The sequence below is a fragment of the Dasypus novemcinctus genome, chromosome 13 (genome assembly GCF_030445035.2).
Source record: "Dasypus novemcinctus isolate mDasNov1 chromosome 13, mDasNov1.1.hap2, whole genome shotgun sequence".
In the NCBI taxonomy this organism is placed as follows: domain Eukaryota; kingdom Metazoa; phylum Chordata; class Mammalia; order Cingulata; family Dasypodidae; genus Dasypus; species Dasypus novemcinctus.
The window spans coordinates 101,793,806-101,807,060 of record NC_080685.1 but is presented as its reverse complement, the minus strand read 5'-3'; the positions used below and the strand labels follow the sequence as shown (position 1 = coordinate 101,807,060).

The 13,255-nt window shown below is 35.6% G+C and overlaps 1 protein-coding gene across 1 annotated transcript in view; it reads right to left on the bottom strand.

Annotated features, from left to right (window-relative positions):
• KCTD3 (potassium channel tetramerization domain containing 3) overlaps positions 1–11,069 on the bottom strand; it is a 64,489-nt gene extending 53,420 nt beyond the window's left edge. The window contains exons 1-4 of the mRNA XM_058275222.2: positions 10,762–11,069; positions 5,350–5,403; positions 5,051–5,096; positions 2,379–2,452 (exon numbers count right to left, since the gene is read on the bottom strand). Coding sequence (XP_058131205.1) covers positions 2,379–2,452; positions 5,051–5,096; positions 5,350–5,403; positions 10,762–10,847 — 260 coding nt within the window. The 5' untranslated portion in view covers positions 10,848–11,069. The remainder of the gene's footprint in view (positions 1–2,378; positions 2,453–5,050; positions 5,097–5,349; positions 5,404–10,761) is intronic.
• Positions 11,070–13,255: the final 2,186 nt, after the last annotated feature.

Here is a 13,255-nt window from a genome sequence, read left to right as displayed (position 1 = left end):
AAAAAACAAACAAACAAAAAACCAAATGACTTAAATTCCCTAATACTGGCAACTTGGATTATCATCTGAAGTGGAAGGAAAAGTCCTAGATTATTAATGTAAATAAATCATAAGGCTTTAAAACTTACTTTTTAATTTCCTATTATCTTTTAGTTCTAGTATATGTAATCACTTAAGTCTAACTCCATGAAAACAAAAACATGTTTCTACTGTCTTAAAACCCATTCATCGGTAGATGAATTGGCTGAATGAGAAATTAGGACTTCTCTAGGATTAGTACAAGTAAATTATAAAGTATCTGATAAGATAATAAGGAGGAAGTAATTTTTTCATAGCATTAATACTTGTATTCTCTTGTCATTTCTGTATATATTTATAGTATCATTCCTTGTAAATTACTTGTAAGCATTAGCCACTTCTGATCTATTTTTGCATACCTCACCCAGTGCCTAGCAAAATATTTTATATAGTTATATAATAAATACTTGATGAATCAATAAATTCAGAAAAAGACTGCATCAGAAACGAAAATTAGAAATTAAATAGAAAATTAAAAAAAAAAAAAAAAAAGGCCAGCTGCAGGAAAGATTATGTAAACCCAGATGAAGATATTACCATACAGCAAGTAAGTAATACGAAAATAAAAAGTATGGAGAATAGAAGCATGACAGTTTACAATACTGATTCATTTCAGATTTAGTTATAATCATTCCTTATTTTAAAAACATTCCCTAGGCTTAATAAACAGATAAAACTGTGATAGTAAGTTGCTTATATTTGTGGAATTAGTTGTGACTAGTTTAGCAAAAGAATGGTTAAAATTTTCATATTCTATTTCAAAACTATTTAACAGTACAGCAATACTGGAGAACTATTAGTTGGCCTAGTATACAAAGGAAAAGTTCTTAACAAGCTCCCATTGCTGTGGAGAACAGGAAAATATATATGGTAATTATAATATAGTGTGATAAGAGCAATACAAGTTCTTAACAAGCTCCCATTGCTGGGGAGAACAGGAAAATATATATGGTAATTATAATATAGTGTGATAAGAGCAATACAAGAGTTTGGTGCAAAGAAGAAATTTAGAAAGTAGTATTTTTTTTTTTAATTCTTTATCATCTTCTTTTGGAAGGTACCATTCAAGAGAATACAAACATTTAAACTAATTCTGCCTTTCATGAACTATCCAGCTGTAGATTAGCCACAAGTGTATTGACTAGAAATAAATTTAGGCTTCCTTAATCAATTGAAATGGGTCAAAATAATTTTACCCAAAAAAATAACTAGTTAGTAATGTAGCTCCCACCTCCACACAAAACCAGGCCAAAAACTTATAAACAAAAAGCCCAACAAATTCATTCATTCAATATCTATTGAGCACCTACTACATGTACTGTTTTAGTACTAGGAACACAGCAGGGAACAAAAAAAATCTTTGCCCTCAAGGAACTTATATTCCAATGAATATAAATCAAAAATGATTATAAAAAAGTAGCTCAAACAACTAGAATTTTTTAAAGTTATATCTAAAAAACTATTAATAGCTCCTTAGTGAAAATTTACCAAGAATATGTGAAATAAGAGAACAATAAAATACAAATTAGATTATACTGCCCTGGTAGGAATCCAGATTATAATTCAAAATGACAAAGTTAAAGAAAGAGTTTAAATGATCATGCATATACCACAGAACAAAAGAAAAACCAAAACCAAACATGTACTAACCCCTATTATGCATCAAGCACAACACTAGATTCTGGGGATATATGATAAACAATTTTTGCCCTTTTGGAGCTTCAAGTTTAGTGGGAAGATAAGCCATTAAAAAATTAATAAGTGTAATGAATGCTGCTATAGCGGCAGTATAGGGAATTATGAATACTATGCTAGATGAACACAGCAGAGAATACTGAGGTAACTGGCTTAAACTGAGACCGGAAAATGCTGAAATGAGAAATTAAGGAGAATCTTATAAAACAAGATAAAGTCCAATATCCTTAGTCAACAGTCCAATAATGCACTAAACAGGGGTTTTAAGCAGAGCAGTAACTTGATCAGAGTTATATTTTTCAAAGATAACCCTGGGTACAGTGTGGAAAATGAATTGGAAGAGTGCAAGAATAAAGGCAGGGAAACTGGTTAGGATTGGTTGGAGTAGTCTTGGGTGGGGGGGCGAGGGGGAAGATGACAATAACCTATAACTATGAGGGTTTTATTCTGAGAAAAGGTTTAAGTAAAAGTAATCTACGAGGTTTTAATCTGAGAAAAGTTTTAAGTAAAAGTAATCTTGGAATAAAATAACTTTTGCTTTATAAAATATAACAAAAAATACACACCTACAAAAAAGAATTTACTTTGAAGGATGCACCTCTTACCTTAAATCTAGTTCTTTGGTCCGAAGAAAATTTAAAATGGGTGCAAATGCTGCTGGATCCCTATCAATAAATATCTGTAAATGAAGAATTGTTTTATTTTCATATTACAAATTAAGCTTCTAAACTTTACTTAGAGAACAGAGACTGAATTATTTATATACATATTTCCTTAATTCCACATTCTTACATTTTAATGTTTCTAAAATTGGAATGGAGCTTATAACCATGTGCATTTAATATGTACTGTCTTTTTTCCCCTGAAAAGCTATTACTAAACAACTGATTATATTTTAATATGTAGGAAAAAATGGTATCTAATAAGTCAGTTTTCTCATTTCTATTTATTGATATCTTTGGTAATTTAAAAGTGACATCGGAAGAAAAATTTTTATCTGAATTATAATCTAGAATCTAATAAATACTTTAAAAACATTATGCATAAATAATACTTTCTTATATTGTCAAATCATTAATTATTGATGACAATGATTGTGACTTACATAATTTGTGATTCATACGAACATCACTAAAACAACAATATACTTTTAATGCACACAGGGTAATCAAGAAAAGTAAATACTGCACCCTGCTGTCAAAACTGGAAAAGAATATTATTTCCAGAACACAAAAAGAGTAAACAATTTATCATGACCCTTATGGAGTCACTTTTATATCGCACTATCTCAATTTCTTCAAGGGCTGGGGAGGAGAAGACAACATAAATGTTTTATGAAAATAACAAAGACATCACACCACAGAATACATGAGAAACTAAAATGTTAAAAGTTTTGAAAACAAAAGGAATAGTTATTTAAAAGGGGGTATCTTTTATTCAAACTTGAAAAAAAATCAAAGTTGATATTACAAAGTACACTGCTAAAAAGAAATATATCTTATAATTATGTTTTTTTTTAACTCAGGAAAGAATCACTTTTCAAATGAGCTAAAGAATTCCAGTTACCACAGAAATTTACCCTTATATTTAAATATATTAAATCTACTGTTCCCTTTTTCAACCAATTAATAGTTTCACTGAAAACTTAAGATATTTTAGACAATTCATATAACATTGATAAATATCTGATAAATATATTTCAGCAAGGCCAATTTAAAAAAAAAATGGCAAAAATGCTGCGTACTGGGGAGCAGGTATAGCTCAGTTGGTTGAGTGCCTGCTTTCCATGTACGAGGTCCTAGGTTCACTCCCCGTACCTCAAAAATAGTGTGGGAAAAAAGAAAAAAGTATTATAAGTGAATATGATATAAATTGAATCAAATTTTCTCATAAAAATGATTGCATATAAAATGCATAATTCCGAGTGAAACACACAATAGGTGACTTCTTACAGGAATGCATACCAGCACTATTGTAAATCAATTACAAAAGCTCTAATCATTAAACTGAACACCTTTTAAAGTTTATGTAAGGTAATCAGGGGAGTAACAACTCTTACACTATGATTAATTATCTCTATATACAGAATAGGGTTCTTCTAGTTTCACAAATACTTGCTTTTGTTTTAACTGGAGCCATCTGAAGTTGAAGAAACAATACAGATTTATCACAATCTTAATAGATATCTTTTTTATAATGGCATACGAACGTATCTTTTTTTGCTGCCTCATTTCATCTGCAAATTTTACCACAGCAAATAAACACTCCTGGTAGCCTTGTCTTCAAACAGAAAGCCTTTTTGCTTTTGTGAGCTGTCACTATCATTAACATTGGTTATTCATATGTTGCTGTTCAAATTATAACTGTTCTTTAAATGCATGAATCTATTCTTTTACACTGAAACTTTGTAGTTCTTTACTTCCCTCTCTCCATTGCTCCATTTAGGTTATTTCTCCTATTGAAGACTGAATCATGTTCCTCACAAAGACATGTTCAATTCCTAACCTATTCTTCAAAGACCCTATTTGGATGAAGTCAAATTGAATCCAGCTAGGTCTTAATACAAATGACTGAAATATTTAAAAGCAAAGGAAATTCAGATGCAATCAGTCAGAGACAGTTATAAGAGGAGACCAAGAAGACAGAAGACCATGTGATAGAGGTAGAGATGCAAGTCAAGGAACCCCAAAGATTGTGCCAAGCAGCACCAGAATGCTACAGACTCTGGGAGAAAGCATGGTCTGCTGAGACCTTGATTTTGGACTTCTAGCCTACAATCCTTGCGGCAGTAAATTCCTGTTGCTTAAGACAAACCACTGTGTGATATTTGTCACAGCAGTCCTAGCAAACTAAGAAATTCTCCTAAATCAAAAGCTGTAGGACTTAACCAATATTAATTTGCAACATTTTATTATTATAATTCATTATGAAAATATTTTAGTATTTACATTCACTTATTTACTGTTAAAGTTTCAATTATTGATGAAAAGAAATATAATTTCCTTTATTGCCAAAGGGAGCTCTTATCCTCCAATCTCTCTAATCATGAATTTTTAAATTGTTATAGACAGTATTTCTGTGTAATGTTCTCTTCCATAATTTTTACAGAAGCACTCTACAATGATAAAAATAAAAACTACAAGTATATATGTCACTTTCATTTAGTGGTTATTTAAATATTAGCTTATCTATCTTCTTAAAGTCACTAATAAGGCCAAAGCATTTTAAGCATTAATTGATCTAATTTAGAAACCTACATTAACAGTATTATACTCACAGCACCAGTTTCATCTCGAAGTGTTGAAATTCTTCCACTCAGTAAACTAAAATCATTAAAAATAAGCTTATTAGTTTTTAAAACTTAGTATAAATAAGTGTCCTAATTCTTTATTAAATGTGAGACTAGTTACTACACATAAGTAACTCTATACTCAAAGTTTTAAAAAATGTATTTTAAAAACATTAACATTTTTACCACAAAAAATAAAAATATACCTTAATTAACAAAGAAATTTTTTATTAATTTGGTAAATAATAAAATGTATTAAAGTGATATTAAAGAATTATATGAAATACCTGGAAAAAAAAGAATCTGGAATCCACATCAGAGTTTGTCTTGAAGTACTAAATCTGCAATTGAAAATTATCTGGTATCGTAAATGAGGCCATGACTTGAGATTTCAATGTTAGTCATTTGCTTTAATATACTGGTTAATGATTTACAAGCTGTTTCATAGTTACATCTATATCAACTCTTAACTTTAATATTTTTAAATTTTGCTACTTTCGATTAGGGTTATACAAGGAGCCCTAAACAAAACTCAAACAATTAATTCATTACCATGTAATGTTACCTAAAACACTATTTTCCATCATGCCAATCTGCTGAAGAATCAGCATTAGCTCATCACGCCAAATGTAAACTTCACCGCATAACATTCAAGATAATCTTCAAGTCCCAGTTCAGCTCTCAAAAAAAAAACAAAACAACAACAAAACCTGTTCTTCCCTCCTAGTAAGGCAGAACTTACTAATATCTCCAGTTTATGCTCATTACCATTATTACTCTATCCCAGATAGAGCACACTCCTCATGTCCAATAATCTAAGTCCCATCCATCTTTCTTGATACTATGCAAGTTTTACCTTCTCTTTCATGGTTTTTCTAAATATTACACCCTATATAATTTCTTTTTGAGGTATCACAGTAATTCTATTACAGGTTATGTGTTTAACACTTTGTTTACATATATTTTGGGCTATTTGCAAGTACTGCATTCATTTATTCATTCAAAAACCACCCAAAAAAACATATTGTTCTGAGGTTAATTGCCATTTGATGCCGTTTGATGCCATTGTTAACCACCAATTTTGGAGGGATCTTTAACAAAGTATAGTGAAACAGACTGGGACAATAAACCTGTAACTGATGAAAACCAACATGATAAAAAATGTATTAAGGCCTCATTCAGTCCAGCCCTTGCTGTCTGAATATTTTCAGTTTAAGATATCACACTGAACTACATAAGTATTTTTACTCTCTGCCCCCTCATTACATGTCCTCATACAAAAGAGAGTCTCGCAGGCCTCTAGTTTTATTCCACATTCATTTTTTAGCATTATACAACATCTCTAAACTTATTTTTATCTTTCATTTTTAGCCAAATAAAGTGGTGGAATGATTATAAATAGTGGCACTAGCTGCCATGTGCTATTACTTGGAAACACTGTCACACCTCAGACAATATGGCCTAGGGATGTTCTCCAACATGAATGAATAAATAATATATCATCTCTCTATTGCTGCCATCACCTTAACTGGCAGCCTGGAATTATCAGAAAATGGGAACTGGTTGCTTTTAATTCAACCCAGACTGCCAAACCTCAAATTCCACCTTCCCAGTGGCATATCAAACAGTAGTACATTATAGGATGGATGCTTACGCAAACCTCACTCATCTCTCAGAGGTGATGCCTTTCCCAACTCCAAGTACCTCTCAAGTCTACTGGGGCATCTTAACTGGTAAGGCAGCAATGATTCATAATATTTTATATCTCCTAATGAAAAGACTATCCCTTAAACATCTGTACATTCATCCTTCAAATTCCTTTTCAGGGATGCATTTTACATAAAATATTATATAAAATAAAAATTTATATAAGATAAAAAAATAGAAGAGACAACTTGTACCCCACCCCCAAAGCATTGTGCCTGGCAACTAGAACGTACTCAATACATTTTTGTTAAAACTGAGGTGTGATAACCAAAGCCACACTCTCTATTCAGTTAAAAGTTTTGTATAAAGTGAGACTGTGATTCCTTTGTATAATTGGTGGAACTTTATAGTTACAAAGCACATTTCCAAAGTAAGTTCCTTACTGTTAACAAACAGATTTCACTAAACAGTTCACTTCACGAACTATTTAGTAGTACCTGGTCTCAGTAATAGCAGAGATAGTACTGCTCCTTCAAGTGCCTGACAACTACAGCTTCATTCTCAGGCTCTAAGAGCAATTTTTATCATCTTCAAAACATGCTTTCCAATCAAAATTATAAGATGGCCTCTACTACCCTCCACCCACAACCTCACGATCTGTAAGGAAAGTATTCTCTCACTGACTAAGGGAAATAGTAACATAATTCATTGATCAAAAACATATTCATATGTGAACTATGGTACAGGGTACTTTCGAGAACACAGAGAACTACACTACTAATTTCCTAAGTCATGGACAATCTAGTGTTTATTTAAGCAGAAGTCTTGTGTCCTTTAATCTGATTAAGAAAGGAGCCAGTTTATTCAAGACTACATGGAAAATTTTCCTTAGTATGTTTCTTAGCAGGCTCTTAAGAAAAAAATGAAAAATAGATTACCACTAATAACAGGAAATTGATATGGTCAAATAAATAAAAACAAATGCATTCAATGGTAAATTAAGGAATCCAAAGTAACAAAGATTCGATTTGTTGTGAAGGCCATCAAGTTAATTCTAAATAAGGATATCTCATCAACAGCAACCATTCACATTCCTAGCTTATTCAGCAAATTGTTTTCCAAATAATTCAAGTGTTAGTGTTACTTAGAAAATTACACAGGTCTGCTTAAAGTCAAGTTAGTAATTTCAATTATAATCAATTAGGGTGGGCTTAATCACCTAGATTTTCTGGGCAAGAGGATTTAACCCTCAGCACCATCTTTTTTTTTTTCTTTCCCAAGCAAACAAGAAGAACAGGAGAAAAAGAGTAAGAGTCCCAAAACACGACTTCTTGAAAATTAGGACATTCAAAATTAGATCGGACAAAAAAACATTATTCCTTGCAGTATACAGGGAAACCTTTTATATTTTGCATCTTATATCCACAGCATACAAAGAAAAGTGTCATGTTATCTAGTCCCAGCAAACGTATTATTAAAGATACTGGCATACCCACATTTCTACTCCATGCTACTTACCTTCTACTAAATTAACTTGGAAACAATCTAATTGAAAGTACTTTTTTTTTTGCAGTGTTACTATTGGTAATGCCACTAACCCCTGCATTCCACATTTATTACTTCAAATTCCTGTATCAGCCCTGATGGTTTGGTACTTTCATTGTTATTTTACAGTTTAGGAAACTAAGCACTATAATTCAATCCCCTCCCCACCCCTTCCCACCCCAAATAATTTGTTCTAGGTTGTTCACCTATCTAGTCAGCTAGCTGGGTAAAGCCTGGGAACTGGAACCTCCACCTTTCTGACTCTAAAGCTATGTTCAGGAGCCCACAAGGGCTAGTGCTGACCTTTTCGCGAGGCCTAAAATCATACTCATCTGTAACAGAACTAAGAACAAACTGAGTCACACTGGGTTTTCTTCATAGTCATTAGTTTCTTTTTGTAAATACTGAATAATATTAACAAATCTAAATGAAACCTTGTGTTAAATCACAAAAATTGGTCATTTTTAGTTTCTTTGAGTATGTCTATTTTCAAATATCTCCTCTCTTGAAAATAAGACCTTAACCATAGCATATGCTTCTCTGTTCCTAATCCCTCATTTTTGTATTTTACTCGATCACTTCAGAGCAGACTTCAATTCCACGCCACAAGTGGTTCTCCCTGTGGCAATTTCTCAACTTCAGTGAAAATCAAATCAGTTTTCTCTTACAATGACTTAAATGACTGTGTTGCCCTTCATTTTGTACAAGATACAGATGACTTCAGGATCCCTTCAAGCTCTAAAATGCTCGAGTCCCTGATACTAAGCAATTCAAATAAATGTCCTTAGAACACTTGGAGTTGGATATTCTGTTTTCTATAGGACATGTCATTCCTTACTTTATAAAATATTTTACCCTAGTTATTCTAAAGTTTGTTTTATTCATTTTTCATTTCAGTCTAACAACTTCCATCTTCTAAATTGTTCAATACTGAACATACATTTATCTTGTTTTCTATTTTTAGAAAATATCATTTAGAAAAATTAGAACTTAGTAAAATCAAGTTCCATAAGGAATGTAAACATAAAGTAAAATGCTCTTGCTCCAAGACAGCTGCCTTATACAATTTAGAAATTGAAACTGAAGTCTACAATCATTAACAGTAGAGTTCACTCATTATCATGTATATCATTATATACATATCAATACGCATTAAGACACAGTTCATGACAGCACTGTTTAACATTTGTCTATAGGACAAACAGTACACACCATAATATAGAATACCTGAAAAGAAACAGTATCAACAATCAATAGCAATAAGAAACTAGTAAAGGATTTTAAATGACTGTATTCTTCAGTGTCAACACACACTGAGGGTCTACTCTTGTGCCTCCTTTCTTCACCCACAGGTTTCCAGGCCTGCAATATTTACATGCAGTGTTAGGGAACAATCGTTCCTTCCAGGAGGAGACATAAATCTCCTCCACAGACTGTCCATATCTACATAAGGACAATAATATTGTAACGTCTTAAATTATTAAAACGTTTTGCTTTGGAGGATGAGGGAAAAGAAAGGAATGACGTACTTATGTTTCTTGGGCTGAACTGTCTAACAGTACACTTACAAAGATATTAAACTTTCAAGATTAAAACCCTACATTTTTATCACTACGGTTCACACTGCTGCCAATCAGGCATTTAATAAATATTAGCTAAAAAAAAGTCTCAGATACTGAAAACCTTTCACATTCTCGAGCACAGCAAAGCACATTATATTCTGGAGCACTTTATCGTTTATCAACTACCAAGCCTAAAATATCCCTTCCCCCAGAGCTAGCAAACCCCCTTTTCTAAAAGAAGTGACTCAAAAGCCATAGCAAACCCATAAAAACTAGGATTCCCACCCCCCCCAACAAGTTAAAAAAAGGAAAAAAAAAAAAAAGAGGCATGTGAAGGAAGAAGAGAGAAAACAGACGGAAAAGAGCCTTCCATCTGTTTACTTTGAGAGCCCACATGGTGTCAATACCCAAAGCTTCCCAGAACCAACCGTTCAAATTGCAGTTCCTGGACACAGTGCACTGAAAATCGAACTGACCCTTCAATCCTATGCACCAAGAAACTCTGAAAATAAGTGACAAGGGACTGCAAAACCTCCCTCCACTGAAATTCTTCGCCAGCACTGCCTTCGTGAGGCGTGCAAAAGAACACCAGCTCTATCTCGCCGAACCAAGCCAAGGTGGTGTAGACCGCGGAGAAAGGGACGCGCGTTCGTGCGCAGCAGTTCAACCGCCTGGCCAGGCGTCTCCGAAACAATCTCGCACACCCTCCCGGGGTGCCCCGGGCCGTCTCCGCCGCGGTCCTCGCCCCGACGCCTTGGGAAGGGGAGGGACAAAGGCTGGCATTCCACGAAGGCGGCCGCTCGGCCAGCAGGGCCCGCGCTCGGCGGTCTCCAGAGGCCCTTCTGCCTCGCCCTTCCCGGAGCCGAGGCTTCGCCCGCACCGAACCCGCCGCGAGGCCCGCCGCCCCGCCGCCCCGGTCCCCGCGGCCCGTCCCGGCCGCCTCACCTGGTGCCCCCTACGTTCAGCTGGACGATCTCGCCGCTGCCGGCCGCCGCCGCGGCGCCGAAGCTGCCGCAGTGCCCTCCCGCCATCCCCGGAGGCTCCGGGCGCGCGCGCCGCGCTCCCTCCCAGGCCGGGGCTGCCGAGCCCGGGTCCGGAGCCGGCGGCGGCGGCGGCGGCGGCGGAGGCGGCTGCAGGGCCACGGGGGCGGCGGCGGCCGGGGCCCGGGAGGGGCACGGAGCTTCCCCCACCTTCCCGGCGGCCGTGCGCGGCTCTCGTGCCTGCCTCTCGGCCTGCGCGCCGGCTGCAGGGAGCCCGGGCCGGCCTCCGCCAGGCGCCGCCGCACGGCCGCCGCGCCGCGCCTCGCCTCAGCGCGCGGCCGCCGCCGTCGCCACTCTCGCCACGGCAGCCGCCGCGGCCGCAGCCCTCCTGGGAGGAGGGGTCACCGCTCGGGACAAAATACCGCAGCGCTCATCCCTTCGCTCGCCGCGGCCGCGCAGGAAGGAGGCGGGAAAAGGACGCGCCGGGGAGGAGCTTCCCAGCTCGCCGGGCGGGCGCGAGGGAGGGTGCGGGAGAGCGCTCGTGGCGAGCCTCCTTCCCAGACGGGATTCCTTTTCCTCCCTCCTGCTAGCCTCTTCCCCTTCTGCACCCAAGATTTTCTAGCACCAGGAGTCAAATTACCAGATTTGAGTGCAAATCTGGGCAAACCGTCCTAAGTAAGCATCTTCATTGCCCACCTTCTCCACGAGGGTTTGGGAAATGAAAGTAGAAATTTCCTAGACATAGTAGAAGGTGATGCCCAAATGTAAATAATGCAAATGCCGTGAAAATTTTGCTTATAGCGTTTACCGCAGCATACTCGTTACCTTAAAGCAATTTTATTTTCCTAAATAGGGGAAAAAATAGAAAAACAAACACAAATCCCTAGGCTGTGTACTACCCACAAACATGTTCCCGGAATATAGTAGGCACTCAACTAACATTTGGCAGGCACACGGAAAAACACTTTCATTTATTCAATAAACTCATTGATTGATTAAAGAGTACATAAACAGTATATATTAGAACCCGAACACTGAGAGGTTACTAAAATACTTTCAAAACACTAACTTTACCTAAAATAATATAATACCTAAAATAATACAGTATTAACAAAGGCAATGCATTATGTTTCAGAGGTCTTTAGTTTGTGGTACTAAAATCTTAGTATGAATTGTGTTTTGTTATAGTTTCACCAAAAAGATTCAAACTGAGGACCTACATGATGCCAAGTTTTTATACTCATTATGATAATTCAAAATAATAAAAATTTTAAAACTCCGTTGTTAAATATACTAGTGATACAATTACTTTGTCCAGATTTTACATAAACGAGGATAACAGTACTTATGGTTGTAGGATAAATATCATTTTCCCCAGCCAATGGTAAGATAATAATAATAGTTAATTTGTATTTATGGAGGGTTTATTATATGCTTGATATTTTGTGGTTTAGATATTTCCTGTCACTTTTTCTTCACAAAAAAAAGAAAAAGTTTATGTTGTCACTATTATAAAGATAAGGACTCCCGGGCTTAAGATAATCAGAAAACTTGCTCAAAATTAAATAGCTGGCAAGTGTCATCTACAGGAATGTAAAGGGTGGCAGTTTAAGTCAGAGCCAATTGCGTATTAAACACTGCAAGCTACCTCACACCTTCACTTTATAAGGGAAGATGAGTAACATTTCAGATTAAGGTTAAGATTCAGATTAACATTTTGTCTTTGCCCTAACCCATAACAAATGATTCTATCAGGATCTGAAAGTTTGCTTTCCAATTTGGAGAGAATTTTAAGTGGTTAAAAAAAAAAAAAAAGAGCTGTTTATTTTTTTTCTGAGGCCCATACCTTAGAAGAATGTGAAAGAGTACTTGCTAACAGACTTTTACCCTTAGTGAATTCGAGAGGCCATTTGGTATTATAAATTTTAAAATACATGTAATTTGTGAGAAGAACTTTTATCTTTCTTGAAATATGTAAGTGAACCCATATTCATATCATTGCACAGTAATAATCAACTATTAGCAGGATATTTCATCAGAAGAAGGAAGAGGTCTGACTATTTTATAAAACAAATAAGACATGACATCTTGACGTGCCCAGATCAAAGTAAAGTGTATCTGATATGATTTCTTACTCATAAAACTTAAAGTTAGGCTATTATTCACTTTTTAAGAATAAATTGGAACACCTTAACAAATTCAAAGACAAACAGCACAAAGAAAGGAGATATTTGCAAAAAATATCAGATAAATTCCTTAAATCCACAATTTATGGTTGTGTGTATATATGTATAATTCTACAAATCAATTGAAAAAAGAAACAATGATAAATTATGGAAAAATATGAAGAGGCAAGTAATGGAATAATAATGAATTTAAAAACATTAAAATGCTTATTAAAACAATAGAAACATGTAATTTTTCACCTATAACCTGGCAAAAATTAAGAGATTTGGATA